This window comes from Xiphophorus maculatus, chromosome 5 (genome assembly GCF_002775205.1).
Source record: "Xiphophorus maculatus strain JP 163 A chromosome 5, X_maculatus-5.0-male, whole genome shotgun sequence".
NCBI classification, from domain to species: domain Eukaryota; kingdom Metazoa; phylum Chordata; class Actinopteri; order Cyprinodontiformes; family Poeciliidae; genus Xiphophorus; species Xiphophorus maculatus.
Window position 1 is genome coordinate 30,369,656 of NC_036447.1, and position 19,866 is coordinate 30,389,521.

At 39.4% G+C, this 19,866-nt stretch overlaps 1 protein-coding gene across 1 annotated transcript; it reads left to right on the forward strand.

Annotated features, from left to right (window-relative positions):
* The first annotated feature begins 794 nt into the window (after positions 1 to 794).
* On the forward strand, positions 795 to 13,064 carry pdlim3 (PDZ and LIM domain 3). Its single transcript, XM_005810223.3, has 7 exons — positions 795 to 1,157; positions 7,335 to 7,486; positions 8,354 to 8,438; positions 8,509 to 8,696; positions 10,809 to 10,936; positions 11,739 to 11,850; positions 12,677 to 13,064. The coding sequence occupies exons 1-7, from the start codon at positions 1,065 to 1,067 to the stop codon at positions 12,864 to 12,866; spliced, it is 948 nt and encodes a 315-aa protein (XP_005810280.1). The 5' UTR covers positions 795 to 1,064; the 3' UTR covers positions 12,867 to 13,064.
* Positions 13,065 to 19,866: the final 6,802 nt, after the last annotated feature.

Sequence of the window (19,866 nt, forward strand, 5' to 3'; positions counted from 1 at the left end):
TACTTTTGTCTGTTGGACACAGAAACTGTCCCATTATTTCACTGAACATGATTGCTGGACGTTCTCATCCTGTTCATATTGGTGTGTAAACATTAATATCCATGTGTATTCCCTGTAGAATGTAAATTCTTATTTTAACTCTGACATTCAACATTTCCAAATCCAGAACCTTCCTGAGGTGGATTATTGTTTGTTTACAGGAAAACTTTATGCACAAAAGCATTAGGGATTTCATTAATGATAAAAACATAAACAAATTCATGTAGGATGGTTCTAGAATGGGTTATTGAATACTGCAGGAGGCATTTTTTGAAAAGTTGAGTCAACATAAAAAAACATAATCTGATAACAGAGAAAAAAAAAGAAATTAAAACAACTGTTAGTGAAAAACCCACATAAAAGTGATTTGTTATTAACGACGCAGGCTGAGAGGCTTCAGTCCCATCCAGATCCAAAGTGAGTGGAATGTTCCTGAGAGCCCTCCAGGACCTCAGAGAGCTTCGCCTTCAGAACCAAATAAGGTCTGGAGCAGCTGGAGCCTTCAGAGCAGCAGCAGGCCTGCCAGACCTCCAGCATCTGTGGATGTAAACGCTGGCAGCCGGCGGCTTCTGATCGAGGCTGGGATACGTCTGCACTGTGTTTACAAGTCGCCCTGAAGGGGAAGAGACTCGGTTCAGAACCATAAATAATCAGACAACTGTCTTTAGTGAGGTAAAACTGTCTTTAGTGAGGTAAAACTGTCTTTAGTGAGGTAAAACTGTCTTTAGTGAGGTAAAACTGTCTTTAGTGAGGTAAAACTCTGACTTCTGTTGGGAGTGAAGAGGCTGCAAAAACAAAAGAAGAATTAAAAGTCCGTAGGCGAGCCTGACTTGTTGCAGACTAAGACTGTGTTCCTAAAATCTGACCGGTGACCTCACTGTGGGGGTGGGCTCTGTCCACTCCCCTCCCTCTGAGTCTCCCCTCAGCATGGTTCATAATCTCCATCACTTTGAAACGTCTTTGCTCTGGAAGCGTGACTGCAGCAGCGTGCTGTTGTCCCAACAGCTGGCAGATTTTAAAGGGCCATGCCACTCAACGTAGTCCTGGATGGACCCCCTCCTTGGGGGTTTCGGCTGACAGGAGGAAAGGACTTCAACCAGCCGCTGACCATCTCCAGGGTGAGTGATGGGATGTGATCAGAACGTTCATGTTAGGAGGTAAACATCAGATGGTTTGTGATCGGAGAAGTTGTCCATCTAGACCTGTGTTTCCTCCTTAGGTGGAGGAAACACCGGGTGGGGCAGGGGGTGGGATGGGGTGGGGGTCGTCCCAGAGGGATCTCAGGTTGGTTTACTGTCAGCATTCTCTTTCTGGGACGATTCATTCCAGAAACATTCCTGAGTGGCTTGCAGCTTGCACCTGTGCCACAGTGGCTGCATGTGGTTTAGATACAAATAGCAGCCGACGTCACCGCCTGGCCCGACCGCATGTCAGGGTCTCTTTAAAAGTGTGGAAGATATTTGTGGAAATAAACTCTGATCTTTAGAAACAATGACAGCCTGATGGAAAACAGGAAAATGTGGAGTTCTCAACATGCAGCGTTCCTGGTCATGTTGGCAACTGAGGAAGGGCAGAAATTTTAAGGTTTGTAGTTAGATGGAGTGATAGCAAAGTGTTTTGTTATGTTAGTTATACCAACACTATTGAGCAGCTTACCATCATATTAGATGGAAATTCACTGACAAATTAGAAAATAATTCTTCTTTACGGAAAACTGTAACTTTGAAAAAGATTTCCACTGTTATGCTATTTTTTAATGTTTCAACTCACCAAATACGAGAAATAAAACCAGAGTAAATGAGGATAAAGCTGTTTTTAAGTTGTGTAACTCTTTATTAATTAAAAAAAACAATCCTGTGTTAAAAAATAATTGCCCTCTAACACCTGTTAACTGCTGATGGTGTGTGTGGCGGTGGCAGCTGCCATCACGCATCCGCAGCAACGGGACACGAGTCGTTTACATCACTGCGGAGGAACGTTGACTCTTCAGATCCATTCAGTCACATCAGAGGGTTTTCAAGTATCCATGGCTGTCATAAAGTCCTGATGGAATTATCTCAACTGCATTAAAATCCAGACTTTGACTAGACCCATCCAAGAGAGGTGGACTTCCTGGTGTTCTTGAGGTTTGGTTAAGGTTACAAAGAAATGTTTAGGTTTTCTCCTTTAGGATTTATTTGGTGGACAACAGAATTTGTGGTCCTATCAAATACAGTAGCTGAGCTTCCATTAAAAATGCGCACAAGAGCACAAGACTGTGTTGATTTTGCAACTTCAGTGTTTCCATTAAATAAGAAACGTAATTAAAGACACGTGTTGATAAGTTTGTTCACCCAATAAGTCTTTGAAAAACATTCTCCTCCTACTTCCTGTTGTCTTTTTGTGTGCTTTGTGTGATGCGACAAAAGTGTTTCAGTTTAGAGAAATGAACTAATTTGGATGCAGCTGAAAAACCGCCTCATCATGGCGCAAAACGTTTTAGTGAAAAACTTTGCCGCATTTCCATTAAGCAAATTTATTTTTGTAATTCCAATTTGCTCAAATGTACGGTCACTGGAAACACAGCTAGTGAGTCATGCAGGTCCTGAAGCAGCAGAGCAGCCCAGACCATCACACTGCCACCACCGTGTTTGAATGTCTCCGTGATCTTTTCACTGAGATGCTGTTAATTTTACAACAGATGTAACAAGATGCAGACCTTCTGACAAGTTACAAAACCATTTGAGAAAACGCCAAGAAATGCTTCATCTTCTAGAGCGATACCAAAGGAAAAACCTTGAGCATGGTTACCAGACAATCTTCACCGGCATACTTAACCTTTTTCCACATCTGCGGACCACACAGGCAAACTGTCTGAATCAGAACGGCACCGTCTCCTCCTGTGTTTGGATTCATTTGCGAGGCTAATTCCCCAGAGTTACAGAGGCTAACATAAGAGATGAGTAATCCCAGGCTCTGTCGGGGTGAGTGTTCTTCTATATTTATGGAAAGACCTCAGGAACTAAATAAAAGTGTAGTTCTATGGCTGGCTGGACCCGGTGACCTCACACCTGTTGTGTCAGTGGACACTCAGAGCTCTGTGATGAGAGAGGAATGAGAGGTTAAGAAATGACAGAGGAGAGAGGAAAGCACGGAGGTCAGACGACACTTTAGAACCGAAACATCTCATAGAATCTGAAAGCGGCTGATTTAGAGTCATGAAGCGAAGAAATTCTTCCTGCAGCAAACTGTCCAGCTTCAGTCAAACACGACTGAATGCAGCGTCTCCCCTCGCTGCCATGTTTGGTCAGGAACATCCTGCTCTGAGGGCCTCTCAGTTGCGGGTGGAAAGTAAACACAAGACGATAAGGATCTTTTTCCCCCCCAGCTAACTGCAACATCAGAACACACACACACACACACACACGCCCACACACAGATCACATTCACTACAAACGCTGGATAGCTTTTTCCAACTACATGAGACATGGTGAGGATAAGAGGGTCAACAGTGGATGGATACAGGGACATTTGAAATGTGTCTCAGAGAAAAAGTTGCTGGGAGTTCTGGAAAGCTCCATTAGTAATAATGGAGTTATTATTTGTAAAACAGCACTTTTAACTTTACCGCATGAACTCGAACTACTCTACTTTCAAAACCCATAAATGTAAAAGGTAAAGAAAAAAATGACAACTATTTAAATGTAAATGAACATTGATATTAATCCTGTGCTTGTGTGTGTGTTGGGGGTGTTTGGAGTTGTGAATGAACAGCCAAGCAGTGTGTATCTATAGTCTGGATTCACATCCAGTATTTTAGCAATGTTTAAAAAAAAACCTCAGGATGTTATAACTCACTCCATCCCTGTAACACACACATACACACGCACCCTCGCAAACACGCACACACACAAACACGCCGCAGTGTAGATCTGATGATGTCATGATCAGCCTTCCTCTCATTGAATACAATCTGTAAAGCACATGATCTTTTTCATTGTTAGTTTTCTGATGCATTTCTTGTTCATTTATGTTTCTTTTCTAACTTTATAATAGTGAAAACCTAAATCTGGACGGCTGAATCCAGAAAATCGAGGGGAAAAGTTATTATCACAACATGAAAACATGCCAGCTGGGCTGTACTTTTATTAAAAAAGATGTTTTACAGGACTAAGTTGTAAAAATCATATCTGACCAGAAATAAAGTTTGCAGGTAATAAATCAGTGGAGGTCTGACAGCAGACCTTCAACAGATCCTCTCTGCACTTTCATCCACGGTTATTTATAGTCAGATGACCAAGTCTTAGTTGAACGTAGCTCAACTTGCTACGTCCAGTAACACATTACGACAGAGAGTGGGGTCATGCTCCGGGTCGTATCCGTGGGAACTCTTGGCTGAGATCTTCTTTGATGCTGCTCTGGAAATAGTTTCTCATCTTCATCACTTCCTGGTTATCAGATTCCATATTCCATCTGTGTGCTGTCACAGCGAATGCTTTTGTTGTTGCCGTGACGAGTTCCTCTGGTTCCTCATGTGAAATCCCAGCAGGGCAGTGGAGTTCAGAAACGGGGCCGCTCCCTCTGCAGCATCCCGGTGAGACGCCTCCGCTTTGCTGACTGAACTGAAATGCAGATTGAGGTCATGAATAAATTGTCTTTGCTGTTATTCGTCTGAATAGTTGGGCTTTGTGGTGGAGTCTGGTTTTTGTATTTTAGAGACATATTTAGGCCAGGTGAAACTCGGAGAGAGAAAACCGTTCTCCCAGAAGGGAACGAAAAGCTTCAGCCATCAACAACAGGGAAAAGTGATGATATAAAACTGATGAAGAACAGACAAAAGATCTCCTCCATCTTGAAGGAATTTAGAAAGAACAATATATATGAAGAACAATATAATCAGGAGGTTGGACATACAAACTGCTCAGAAGAACAGATCTGTGCTGCTGCAATATGGAGACAAAATCAGCCCAGTTCTCACTGTGAGCACAAGTTAGAATATACTATTAACCTAAAATGAATGTTTTTGAACAGCGTATGTGAAAAAAAACAAACAAAGTAAACACGTGCAGGAAGCAAAATAACAATATTCCTGCATCAAAACAAAATCACAACAGCTGACAGACATCAGGAACACGGGCGCCGCTGAGATCAGAACCCAACATGGACCGGAAGGTTCTGATGTGTTCTGAAAGCGTCTGAGATTATGAGGCAAGACAATGATCATCATTTTCACTTCAAAAACTGAAAGGCGTTTTCATTTCACTTCCTCTCTACATCGTCCTGTTTACAGCAGGCAGGCATCAGATTTCAGCCCATAAAGTTTTAATTAGGTTTTCTGTGACAGATCAAAACACGGCAGTAAAGAAAAGATGAATTTGAAGGAAAATTTCGATATGAATGTTTCTGAACTTCAATTCGAAAAGTTTTGCCACTGATTGGATCCTTTCTTCCTTTTCCTTCTCCAAGCGCCAAAACTTTTTATCAAAAAACAGTTTTTTTTTTTGTGTGTGTTTAAACTGGTGTGTTTCCATCAAGCAAATTAATTTTTATAAATGTCAAATTGCATAATTACATGTTGTGTTCATTGTTAGTTTAATGCATCAAACACTAACTTTTTTCACATGTTTGCTGTGTATCCAGAAACTGCTGTTGCCAATAAAGACCAGATTTGCAGGAAGCTCAACTGACTGTTATCCTGTCAATAGATTGGTCTTCCTGAGCCGTGGATCCTGTGAGCTCCTCCAGAGTTACCAGCAGGCCTCTGAGCTCGTTCTCTGACCGATCTTTGTTGTGGACTGCCTAAGCTAATAACGTTCTTTGGGGGATGGGGAGATTGAGAGGGTGTGTAAAACATTAAAACCTCTGACACGAATAAGACTCAAAACAAAAAGAAATTCTGAATTTACTCCCAGCAACTCCTTCTGCTTTCCTCAATCAGACTTAAAACGGTCAGAGGTCACGGTCTTCTCATGACCCCTCCAACTCGTGACAGTCGCCACTTTTCTGAATGTCGTGGATTCTGTGTTTTGATTTGCAGTTGAAGCTTCAAATAGACTAGATTAATTGTTGTTGTTGGGTTTTATTGATATTGGTTGAAATGGATAAACTAAATAATCAGAAGATGAAGATTAGATTTAAAAGTTCTGCTTCCTCAGAATACAGACTGCTGATATAATAATATACAGTTTTTAAGGCTTTTAAGATAAAAAGCAGTTTTGCTTCTCCTGAATGTTAGTTCACTAAAATCACTGACTTAATAATTTACACAAAATAACTGTATTTATTGTTAGATCTGCATTTCCTGAGTCACTTGAATGATTTGTTCTGCAGAATAGTTTGAAAGAAATGATTATTTATAAACTGTTAATTCTGCTGATCTAACCAGCAAAGAGCCAGGATTCATCTTCATAAGATCAGAGTTTAGTTTAGAACAGCAAAATGTTTTCTGACTCATTTATATTCCCCTTTAACTCCGACAGGTAGATGTACATAAAGTCACGTTTAACATACAATATCTACTCTGACTTTCTGTGTCTCTAATACATTAGAAAATCTGAAATAAAGTTCAGAAATGAGGCAAATTTTCATGAAATCTGCATTTGTCAAATATTGTAAAGCATGATAAGGTTATGTAGCTTTTAAAAAATCGAAACCCTACACCCAGAATATCTGCTCTATATGCTGATATGACCCTTGATTATTTTATTTTGATTGTCGGATTCTTATAAATAATAGAAATAAATAAATAAGCCAAACCATACACACACACACACATACTCGGGGTGTAGGGTTGTGTGTACACTCATACGGTGTGTTCTCCCCCCTTAGACTTAAAGTAATATTTGAATCTTATAAATATGTTTCTTCTGACTAGAAGCAATATTAACTTTTCTGAACCCTGACTTCCGTCTTCTACAGGGAGCTAAAGGTTAGCATGATGGTAATGAGGTAATCACTAAAGAGCCAAACTAACATACAAAACGTTGTTCCACGATTATAAGAAGGGTTTGTTCTGTAATGTTATAAATAATTTTTCAACTGACTATTTAGAAGAGTTATAACCTTTGACCTGACACATTTGATGTAAAACATTAACAACAGCAGATTTCTTGTCCAAATGGAAGCTTCTTTTACATTGTTTTTGAATCTGATTTCATATCAGAAACAATCTTCCTGGTTGAATTAATTCATTTAAATCAAATTCTGACAGGATCACCAATGATAAAGCTATAACCATACATCTGCACTACGCAATGAATGAAAAACAAGGTGAAATATAAATTCTACCTGTTTTTCTTCTTCTTCTTCACATCCAGATCACTCCTGGCAGTAAAGCTTCCGGGGCCAAGTTATGTGCTGGGGACATCATCCTGGCCATCGAGGGGGCCCCGGCTGCGGACATGCTGCACTGTGAGGCCCAGAGCAAGATCAAGGAGTGTTTCAACCAGCTGTGCCTTACTGTGGAGAGGTGAGGGCCATGAGCACACACACACACACACACACACACACACACACACACCCACACACGCACACACGCACACACACACACACACACACGAGTGTATATGCTGAAACTCTCTAAGTTAAATTTTATGTAATAGATTTATCAGCTGTTGCTTCAGCAAAAGTTCCATGTTCCATAAGGATTTATTTATAGTTTGTGGTAATGTCTTCTGCAATTCTTAGAGTGTAAAAATGTTCAGTTGCCAATAGAATATGTTCAAACTATGTTTTAAAGGTTCAAAGACGCTGGGCTCTGACAGTTTATTAAAACTCGTCAAAAACATGCCTGGGGAGTTGCTTCGATTCTTTCATGCATGTTTGAGAAATCTTTTAATCTCCATGGCAACCATTCAGCTGTGCAAAACCCCTGGGTGGACCAAGCTCCGCCTTTGAGACACCGCTCCTCCCCCTGCCTCCCCCACTCAGTGCCTTCAGCCTAGTTTGTATAGTGACCGCAAACATCTGCTACTATAGGAGCTACTTCTCACATCAACACAGGTAAAAATGTTGTTAAAGGGTTAATGGAGGAGCCATGTTGTAATGACTTCCTGAAGGCGGAGTTTGAGAAAGAGCAGGAGATCTTAAAGAGACAGAGGCCCAATTTCTAGGTGTTAAATTACAAAGTCGTTGCCCTGCGACAGAGTGACTACCTGTCCAGGTTGAACCCCGCCTCTCATCCAAAGATATATAGATATATAATGTATTTTTTATAACAATGGAACATAGCATAGTTACTTAATTATACTACAAAATGGAATATGTGCCTGGAAAACAGACAATACTGCCTTTTCAAAATGTGTGTACTCTAAGGAGATCTGTGTGTAATTACCAGGAACGAATCAATGCTGTGGTCCCCACGGGTGGTAGAGGATGGAAGAGCTCATCCGTTTAAACTCAACCTGGAATCAGAACAGCAGGTGTGTGAGTAATATTATCTCAGTGCAACAGAAGGAAAAGTCTGGCTTCAAACTGTTTTCCTTCCTGCAGGAATACAAGCCGATTGGAACTGCTCACAACCGGAAAGCTCAGCCGTTTGTGGCAGCAGCAAACATCGACGACAAGCGGCAGGTGGTCAGCACGTCCTACAACACTCCCATCGGCCTGTACTCCTCCGGCAACATCCAGGACGCCATGCAGGGCCAGATCAGAGGCCTGGTGCTTCCCAAGCCTGAGAGGTGCTCACAAATCATTTTCAACAGCCACTGAAGACAGTAAAAAAAAAAATAATAAATAATAATAATAATAAAGTTGGAGTAGTTCCACCAAAAATCCCAGAAAAACTCACAAAAAGTGGAAAATTTTCAACTTTTGAAACTCAGAAATTTTCCATTATTTTCTATAAAAAGACTTTTTGACAGAAATTTCTTTTTTTTTCTTTATAAAGGCCTTAATATGCTGTTGTATGAAACTGATGAGTCGAATAAAATTCCTCATTATTTATTTCATTCATTTTCCACAGACTAAACGCTACTTTTAATTATTGATTTAGGTCAACATGTTATTTAATTAATCAACAACAAAATAAAGTTTCATAACAATAAAGGTGGTGCCCACAGTTTAAGATGTTGTGGCAGGATTGTAACGTGCCGAGTGGGAGTCTGACCCTCTCATCTCAACCTGTCTCAGGTTAGAAGTGAAGCATCTGCATGATGCTCTTCTCATCCAGGATCACTTAAAAACATTCTTCATTCTTGGGTGTTTCTAGCTCCACATTCCTGGTCATTATTTTTTTGGTTGACCCTTGACCTGCCACCGAGGCTGAGCGTTCTGACTCCAGGATATTGTGGTAGTCTTTGGACGTCAGTCTGCCTTGAACAGATCCAAGTTTTTCCATCCCAGATGCAGCAAAGCAGAACCAAAACAAAAACTTGTCCTCTCTTCTGCAGAGGGGAAAAAAATCTCCTTGTGGAAACATGGAGCTGACGTGAGAGACCAAAATGCTGTGGTTTTGTCTCATCGGCTTACAGGACCTTGTTCCAGGAACTTTGGAGTGTGTCAGTGTACATTTTGTTAAATTCCAGTTCGTTTTTTTCTGTCAGTAGCAGGTCTGGGTCTTATGCCTGAAGATGTTTGAAGGCGGTACGTTAAAAAAGAGACAAACCTTCACCGTGGAGTTAGCTGCCACTGAATCCTCCTTGCTTTCTCATCCTGGGATCTTAGCTTCATGATACTCTAAAAATAAATTATATTAACATATTATCACATTATATTTTTAATTGCATGTCTGAGGTTATCAAAACTGTTTGAAACTCAACTTGTAAGATTTTGGAAACGGCGTTGCTGTTGAAAAGAATCCAGAGTTCATTCCTTCTGTTTCAGACCTCAAAGTCTAGTGCTGAGTTCAGTCTCTATCACCCTTTAAAACTCTACATTTTAGAGTTTTAAAAGAGAAGAGCTTTTGCTCTCTGATTTTAATAGTAATTAATAAGCAAATAAATGAGCCAGTGTAGAGTCAAAATAGCTCATTTGTAAAGATGTAGACATATCTGCAGGCTGAGCTTCAGTTTAGACTCTATCTTTAGAAACTCATAAAATGAATTCTTTGAAGTTGAGCCACAGGTTATTTAAAGCTGCGTATAGCTGAGAGTTATTGTCTTTTGTTTCAGCGTTAAAACTCCTCTGCTTTGGTGCCACCTAGAGGACAAACTTTGCATTCCCATAACTTGAATAAAACAAAGAAAGAAAAATACTTTTTAAACCCAGTTTATAGTTTGTTGTTTTGTTTCATAATCCATCCATCCATCCATCCATCCATCCATCCATCCATCCATCCATCCATCCATTCCCCCTTCTCTCTCTCTCTCTCTTTCTTTCTAGGACTAAGTCTGGTTAGTTGTATCAAACATGATGGATCATAATCCTCTCTTATAATGACGTTCCCCTCTGTTAATATTGTTGTCATTCAAATGCACTATATTTGTCCTCTATTATTACTCACATTGTAATACAGATTGTATCTGGTCACTTAGAATGTAACTGTGAGAATGTAACTGCAAATAGTAAGGAGTAGTTTAACATTTTCGTATGTCAACTTCACATGGATAGCAGTGCATTCCTTTTTTACTAGCTTATTAGAGGAATTGATCAGAAAGAAAAACAATTAGACATGTAATATAATATTTGAAATTTGCTCTGTCACATACAGAAAGTCAAACATGTATTAACTGACTAAATAATGTTCTATGTGTCCAGTTCAACACATCCTCCGTATTTGATTGAAGACTTTATATTGGTGCCTAAATCTCTGTCCCTGAATGTCTCTGAATGTCCCTGAATGTCCTGCTCAGTCCCAGGACTCTGACCAACATCGAGGAATCTGATGTGTACCGGATGCTGCAGAGGGACCAGGACGACCCCCCGGAGCCTCGGCAGTCCGGATCATTTAAAGCCCTGCAGGAGTTCATTGACAGTGATGGTGAGACGAGGCATTTCCTTCAAACATCAGCAACATTTCTTTTTCATTTGGAAGCTTTACTGCCACTCATTGTGGCGTGCAATAGGTTCCGTCAATGTGTTTTATTCGATTTATTGTTTATTATTCACCAGTTTGCTTTACAAGGTCAGAACCAGGATCAGCTTTATTCACCAACTTGGTGCACACAGACAAAGATTATGACTTCAGCTCCACTTCGCTCTCAATAGAAACATTTACATAGAAATATATACAAAAGGCAAAATAAGAAATCATTTTTGGTTTGAAGATAATCATGTGTAACCACCACACCACCATGCTGTCAGGCACCACAGCTGGGAGGAAGTGGACTGAGTCGTATTATAAACACTGTGTGAGCTTTCTAATATGCTAGACCTATTTTTGACTTTTGATCATTTTGTTGGATGTCTGTGGAAACCAATGTACATGTGATAAGCAGCATCATTAACAAGTTTTGGGAGGAGTAGGTCCAGCCAGTGCAGCCGAACAATCCGTCACCAAGACACACTCTAATGTGTTCCCCTTATTAATCAAGTGCTTTGCTCTTAACGTTGGATATTTTGTCAATACAAAAGCACTTCCCTGCACGTTTCATTGGTTGCACAGAAAAAAACAGTCCTGGTTGAACTTAAGTATGAAAATCCTTCAAGCCCCAAAGGAGGCATCAAATGGGATTGAAGGCGTCGTGAGTCCCGCAGTGTGTGCTTTAAGTGTTTTGTTTTAATTCATGTGATCGGATCACGAGAGCTTGTTTTATTGAGAGGATTCTGTGTCATGCGTCCAGGCACTCGACCCATTGTGACTCGCACAGTGAAAGCCCCCACGACTAAACCTGCTGCGCCTTCAGGAAACCTGCAGAAGCTGCCTGTCTGCGACAAGTGTGGGAATGGCATTGTGTGAGTACAAAGAGAGCAGATCATCTGTGGTTCTCATTAAGATCCGACTGACGACAACACGAGCAAAAGGAATCGGCTGAATGTAAACCCGGCTGGGATAGAGAGGAGCTTACACACACTTTTAATGGGGTTATTGCTATGCTTTGAGGAATTGTTTTAAATTTACCACGTATTTGATGAACAAAGTCAAGTTTATTGTCAAAATCTGCTACTTGTTCAGGACGTACATAGAAAGACCCATGGAGAAATAAGCATCTAAATAAACATGAACATTAAACATTAACAATGAAAAAAAAACGATATGGACGTTCTACCAGTTTGTGTAGCGAGGAATCAGGAATGTATTTCGAGGGAAATCTGCCCATACTTGTGCACATCCATGTCCTTTACAGCCAGGGCAAACTCCTTGGGATCTTTGGTTTACATGGCACTTTTACTGCAAGTTGTCTGGAAAAAATACCATCTGCTGAAAGCTGAGTTGATTGTTGGCACATGAAATGAAAAACAAAAGGATGACTGGGGGTGGGATGATTTCCTTCACTGCTAGCTTTCTGAAACATTTGCTGCAAATTATTCTTTTCTTTCTTTATTGGGTGCCTCATCTATCTCAGTTCATCTGAATATTTTAAACAAATAAAATAATACAAATATTTTCATTTCTTTGACTACTTAAGTGCATCGTGATTTGTATTCTCTTATTGCTAAGTAAATGTAATTAATTAATTAGTCAGTTGGAGGGCTTAAAAGTGCAGACATCAAAATTCTAACTTCTGTGAAGCTATTATATATTTTCATAACCTCCTCTTCTCTGTGTTTGATGCTGCAGCGGGACAGTGGTTAAAGCCAGAGACAAGTGTCGCCACCCTGGCTGCTTTGTGTGTGCTGACTGTGACGTCAACCTGAAACAGAAGGGCTATTTCTTCGTTGAGAGCCAGCTGTACTGTGAGATTCACGCTCGAGCCAGAATGAGACCACCAGAGGGCCACGATCTGGTCACCACATTTCCCTCTTCCTAGATCCCTGCCCTCACAAACGTCTCCTCTCAGGTCCTGCATCGGTTTCAGTTTTCTTCTGCCCTTTGTTTACGTTTGTGCAAAAATAACCGGAGCTGTGTGAAGCCTTTTGATCAGTAAATCAGATTTTGTAGCTGACAACCAAACACTGTGTGGTGGTCATCACTGTAAATCCCACTATAAACCCTTTTTCCAATCTTCTGGTAAAGAGTTTTGTGTGTTCTGTAAAGGGAATCTGTGTCTCAAGGCGTCCATGTTGACACGTTTAGACACAAAGCAAAGAATAATGCAATACAGCCAGGCTTTAAAGCTGCCAAACTAGCCAGTAAACTAAAAAAGCAACAAAAAAACATTAAAATTTATATTTAAAGTGATTGCATGTAATTTACAAATGTTCATGCTGTAAACCAAGGTGAAAAGACTAACACAAAAGTAGGAAATAAATCCAAAGACACAGAGAACAAACACAATAAATTAAGGAACTAAATGCAAAAATGAACTGTAACACTTTATCTGAAGGGGTGTGCATAAGTCTGACATGACACGATCATAAACATGACATAACACCTGTTATGAACATGAAAGAGTCTTCATGAACGTATATGACTATTGTCATTAAGTGTTATTTGGTAAATAATGACACTTTAAATGCAAAGTTGACACTTTTAATGAACTTTTATTCATGTTTTAATGTAACTTTGTTTTAAAATGTCATTATTTACCAAATACTGCAAATTCGACACTTTTAATGCAACTTAAAGTGTCATCATTTACGGAATGACACGTCATACCAGTCATAACCATTCATAAATACTCCTTCATGTTTGTAACAAGTGTTATGTCAAAATACCATGTCAGCCTTGTGCACACCCCTACAAATAAAGTGTTACCAAATAAGCTAATATAGAAAGACTTATCGAGCATAAATGAACAAGGAAATGATCGAAACAAAATTTCATTAATTTTTCTGCTGCTTTTGTTCTCAGTTTTCAGAATTTCACATTGTGGAATTCCATTATGGGCTTAGTGAATAAAATGTTCATTATAGATCTAATGTAAAAAAAAAATCAAATTTATAGAGATTAATTTCTTTCACAATGCAGAAAGCCCTGAAATACACACTGATATTTCTAAACTGTCTTTCTTCATCCTTTCCACACTCATAGCAGTTGCAGAAGGTCTTCACGATCTCTGAAAAATGACCTAAAACTATTCAGGGGTCAAGTTCTCACCATGCCTTTGCAACATGACCCCTTAATTAAACCAGCTGTGGCGAAGCAGGGATGAGTCTGCAACATGGGGAGCGTTGACCCTGACGGAACAGGTTCACAGAACTCTCCTACAGGATAAATCACCTCCTCCTCATACCTGTGAGGTCTCAAAATGTTTTCTCGGCCCACAGGTGAAGTCTGTTTTCGTTGCTGATTGGATTCCCCTTATTAATTGATTCAACCCAAGTGTTCTTGCTGCCCACACAACCCAAAACTCATTGAGCAGAAGGGAAAACAATGGAGTGTGTCCTCATCCCTGAACCTTTCATTTCCTTAATGAAACAACAAACTGACTTTGCATGTATCTTAAAGGGACATGCTTGACTGAGAGAGACATAGTGACTCCTAAATGAACGGTCCTTAATGAAGCAAATATGACGCCAACATGGACAATGTGTGTGTGCTTAAAGAGAAAGCATCACCTGCTTGAAAATCCATCCATCCATCCATTTTCTGTTCACCCTTGTCCCTAATGGGGTCGGGAGGGTTGCTGGTGCCCATCTCCAGCTACGTTCCGGGCGAGAGGCGGGGTACACCCTGGACAGGTCGCCAGTCTGTCGCAGGGCCTGCTTGAAAATCAACACTGTCAATTTAAATTTGCAACTAATCGCATGGAGAAGCCAAACATTGTCTAACGCCACATTTTATGGAGGGATGAGAGAAAGTTTGATGTATTTGGCCACAATCACATGCTATAGGATGAACCATTTAGCTTTCAAAGCTAAGCGCATTGCACCAGCTGTAAAGCACGATGGTGGCAGCTTCATGCTGAGGGGCTCTTTAAAAGGCGGCGCTTCCAGAACATTGTGCGAAGAAGAGGGACGACAGCTAAATTTGACTGCAACTGAAATTAGAAGGTAGCTGAAACGTGGACATTGCTGGAAAATCGATCCCAGACACACTCCAGCTGGACGTCAGCAGACCGAGGCTGTGGATGTGTGGACTGTTCCACGTTCATGTCAGCTAACAAACCAATCTCAATGAGCTCCATCATTTCTGCCACGAAGGATGTTGCAGAGGAACAGGGTGGTACTCTACATGATATTCACTGAGTTAAGAAAAGTATAAATATTCCAAATCCCTACATATCAATATAAACTTTATCATTGCATATTAGGAGTTCACCAGTCTCTGTCTTCTTCCTCCTATCCTTCTGCTGCTTCTCTATCTCAAATCAATGTGCCTCTATTCTGCATCTGACTCCATCTCATTACTGTCAAAAGGAGGTGAATTAGATGCTACCACTTATGGGGCTGAAGGTCAAGGGAGTTTTTGGAGGACGACTTCAATCTATCTTTAAAAGCCAACAGACAAGACAATTAGTAAAGAAGGGTAAATTTACTTTACTTTCTAAGCTTTTGTTAATTTTACTCGAGCAGTGAGTGGACTGCTCCCATCCTGAGGGTTAGCTTGGTGTCAGGGGCAGCCGTTCAATAATGTCGGACAGCTAAAGAAACAATTATTGACTTGGTGCTGAATGCACTATCAATAGCTTTCTAAAAATGGAGACCTGGGCATCTAATGTCTCAATCCCTCAGCTCCTCACGTACATGCAAAGTTAATCAGTGAGGACGTGGTCAACAGGAAGAGCTCTACAAAACCCGAAGACCAGCGTAATCACTGTAAAAGCCATTACAACGCTCAAACAAAGAGGGCAGGATAGAGGAGGGGCTGCGTTCCTCGGTTTTCCAAGAAAGCCTCTTAGAGGTTCTCTGCTTAACATGACCTTCCAATCCTGCACCCCACCACTGGGCCGAATGAATAAGCAGCTAGTGATTGGCTGAAACATAAGACGAAAAACACACTTGACAACTTTGAAGAATGTCATCAGTACAAATACATTTATTGAGCCTATGTGCAGAGACTCCTGGATGCCATGTCATTGCAACCCAACCAAAGCAAGACTTCTTTTAGTGGAGGACTTCACTCCGTTCACAAACCTGGCCTCAGGTACATGGTGTTACTGTGAGGTGTTTAAGTAAAAAGTTTGCTAACCTGGCATTAGGCCCAACCCCCTGCTACGAAAACTGTCTGACCCATTAAGCCAAACGAGCCAAACCCTGAAAATGTTCTGTGGCGTCAACAACAAACACAGCAGCAAATCCTTTAACTCTAGCAGAATTCTGGGAAGGATTGGACTTGTTTGTCCCTGCAGATGGACAACAGGATGTCTATCAGAACTGAAATGAATTTTCTACAGCAGGTTGAGGTTCAGTAGATCATCTGCCGGATCAAACCCCACAGGTTATTCTTCACTCCCTCAGAGAACCATGGCTTCCCAACACCCTGTTATTGTTCCTTTCTTCTACCACTTTTTAGAAAAAAAACCTGATCTTTTATAACACCTCTAAATATTGCTTAAATTGACATTTTCATAATCTGAAACTGTTGATGAGCTTCATATTATTGCACTAAGTTGCTTAGTAAATGATTGGTATTGGGTAATTTATCCACAATCATGAAATAACTGGGAGAAGTGTTTACACATTTGTATGCTAAATTTTTCCTTATTCAGATAAATATTCTTTCATTTGAGATTTTCTGATAATCTAATGAAACAAAAGAAGCCATGATAAAATTTACAATATGAATTTACAGATTAAAATCCATACTTCATGAAAATAATACAAGCATATAAATCTTTTACTCCTCCAGCCTTGAAAAAACATGAAATTAAATTGTGTGCAAGCTTAGTTTAAATGATCAACAAGATGCATCAGAAATAATATTACTCATGGTTTTAGATATCAAAAGACTGAAGTTTTATTATTTTTATTCACATGAATTTTTACACAGTGTAGACCCTGAAGCACATTCATTATGAATTGGCAAATTTAGCTACAATGACAGGAATAAGAAAAAAATTTAAAAAACAACAATTTAAACCTTCCACATTTGGAAATCTCTGAATCAGGAAATCAGGTTCTAAGATGACGCTCCCAAAACAAACAACAAAGCAAGTTTAAAGAACATGTATAAAACTTTTCTTAATCTTCAGAAAAAGGCATTTAACATAGTTGCATTTCTAATGTAATAAATAAAACGCACATTGTGACTCCTACTGCTAGTTTAACTGGAAAAAACATTGAGTGTTCATCTGCCATTCAGCTGCTTCAAATACCCTCCAGATGACCGAGGCAGCAGAGATGCTGTTATAATATTTAACATACCTTGATTGTAACAAATCATTATTTGAGCTACTGTTGCTTTTCTGTCATCTCAAACCAGCCTGCACATGTTCTTCTAACTGTGACATCAACAGGTATTTTAAGTTCTAGTCCTGAGTTTGATTCCTGATTTTCTCTTCTCTCGCCACCTTTTTCCAGTCAAACATTACAAGCCCCTCGTTCTTTAGAACTCCTTAATCCATCGATGCAATACGGTTTGTTGATTTGCTTTTGGAGCTAACAAGCAGGTGTTCCTAAAAATAAAATATCGGCTACTGATTATGTTCTCTAATTATCTGAGCTGTATGCAGTTTATATTATTAAAATAATAAAAAAAACAACAACATTTTTTTTTTTCCAATTTTCAATCAAACAGAACAAGACCTGTAACATAGCGTCACCTTCATAAGTAATTTTTTTTGCTAGAAGTTTTTATTTTTTTATTTTTTTTCCTAAAACATCTTTTGGGAAAAAAAGCAGGTGGCGACTCCTAAAATAATGACTTATTATTTCAGTTAGGTGACGATAAGCAATCAGCAACAACATACATTCAAAGGAAGTTCAAATAGGACACCCAATTGTTAAAAAACTACATTTATTACAGACCACTCAAAGCAAACTGCATCATCAATGTGCAGGAAATTATGGGATTCAAAGCAAACTTTTATTTATGCAAACTCAAGATAAAGCCTTGAAATGCCTGTGATCTTACCATGGAAATACTATAATTTGCTGATGACTTATGTGCAAGGTCAGCCTATGACGATAATGAACAGTTTCATAGTGTATTTGTTTTTGTGTTGGTTTTTTGTGTAGTATCTGTTGGCAGTGGAAGTTGCAAAAAGCTAACATTCAAGCTTTTTTCTCCTTAGTTTGTGACATATTTAACATCTTAATATAATGGAAAGCAATTCTTAAAAAATCTAGACAAAATAAGAAAAGTTTCTAACTGAGAAAACTTGAGCTCTTTGTATGACAAACTCATTTTCATTGCCCATGAAGGAGCCAAAGGGTCATTGATCAATAACTTTTTCAAGCTTTCTGAAACTCTTTCAAAGGTTTTTTTTTTTTTTTTTTTTTACCTTGCAGCTTTTCTTTTCTGTCCAATGCTTGTACCCGATGAAATTGTGCTCTGCAATTTGTACTCAAAGGAACATGCCAGGCTATACAATCTATCAACAGCACATGAACAGGAGGTCATATCTTTGGGAAATAGCATCGGTACAAACTGAATGATCGTCCTTCAGGAGCCCATCTACTAAACTGAAGTATTTGGTCGGTCAAATTCTGTCTTTATGCATTCTAAACGTTCTCCTTACATGATCAAAAGGTCTGAAGAAGTAAAGTAAAAAGGCAGTTTTTCTCCAAAAACAAAACTCTATTTCTTTTTGGAGAAATAGAGTTCTCCAAAAAGAACTCTATTCTTCTGTTAGAGAATAGAGCAGTTTAAAACTGCAGTCGTTTTAAACTGTAGTCCACATCACCTTGAAAGATTACAAACTTAAAATCCTCCTTGAAAGAAAAACACAAATATAATGTAAGATTTTTTGCAATAAGGCTATGTTCACACAGTCGGTCTCCATGTTCAATTCCAATTTTTCTGCTGAAATCTGATTTAGTTTTTCCTTTTCAATTAAATGCTACAACTATGAGAGCAATGGGAGACAGCAGTATCACAATAAGATCACACAAGACGAAGGAAGATGATAAAAAGAAAGCAGAACCAGTAACAACGGCCTTCAGAGGAGAGTTATCTGTAGAGGAGTCTGTTTGGCTGTCAGATCCAGGAGTGGTGGGATTGGGACGATGTGCTTCACTAACAGACTTCCTTAATAATTTCATAATTATCATGTTCAGCCATTGTTTATGTCTGGATTTACCGTATATGGGACATGTTTCACATCAACGGCGTGAAAGTGGGCTAAAATGCAGCATGGCCGTTCAGACTGCAGACGCTTTGAAAACTATCAGATCTGTGTAAAATTTCGTAACACATACGGAAAAGGCACCAATGGGATTTTTATTTTTTGGGTGAAAAGAGCCAAATTCCGACTGCAGTAAGAAAGGTGGAGTTTGGTTGCATTTTCCAGATGTGTGAACTCAGCCTAATACCTACTAGAAAACCTCAGACAGCATCAACGATCCCACAATATGCATCCAAACATAACTGCAGACGGTCCACATAAACAATAGTTTTACCTAAAAACAAAAGACTCATTTTGTCCTATCATTAATGGTTATGATAAATTCATGCAAAATTTCATCTTAAACATTAAAAGCATTTTGAACCAGTTTTCATTGTAACATATATGACACACTTACAGTGCCCTGAATGTTTTCACACCTTTTGAACTTCTCCACAGTTTGTCATGTTATAACCACAAACTTACAGAATTTCATGTCACGTCAAAGATAGTAATTTTACAGAAGGAAAGTGATACATCATTTTCACAGTGCTCATTAGTTTTCCAGTTAAACCAGTTCTATCCCGTCTCCGGACAGGATGATGCTGCCACCATCATGTATCACTATGTTTAAGATGATGTTCAGTGTCGGTTATACGGG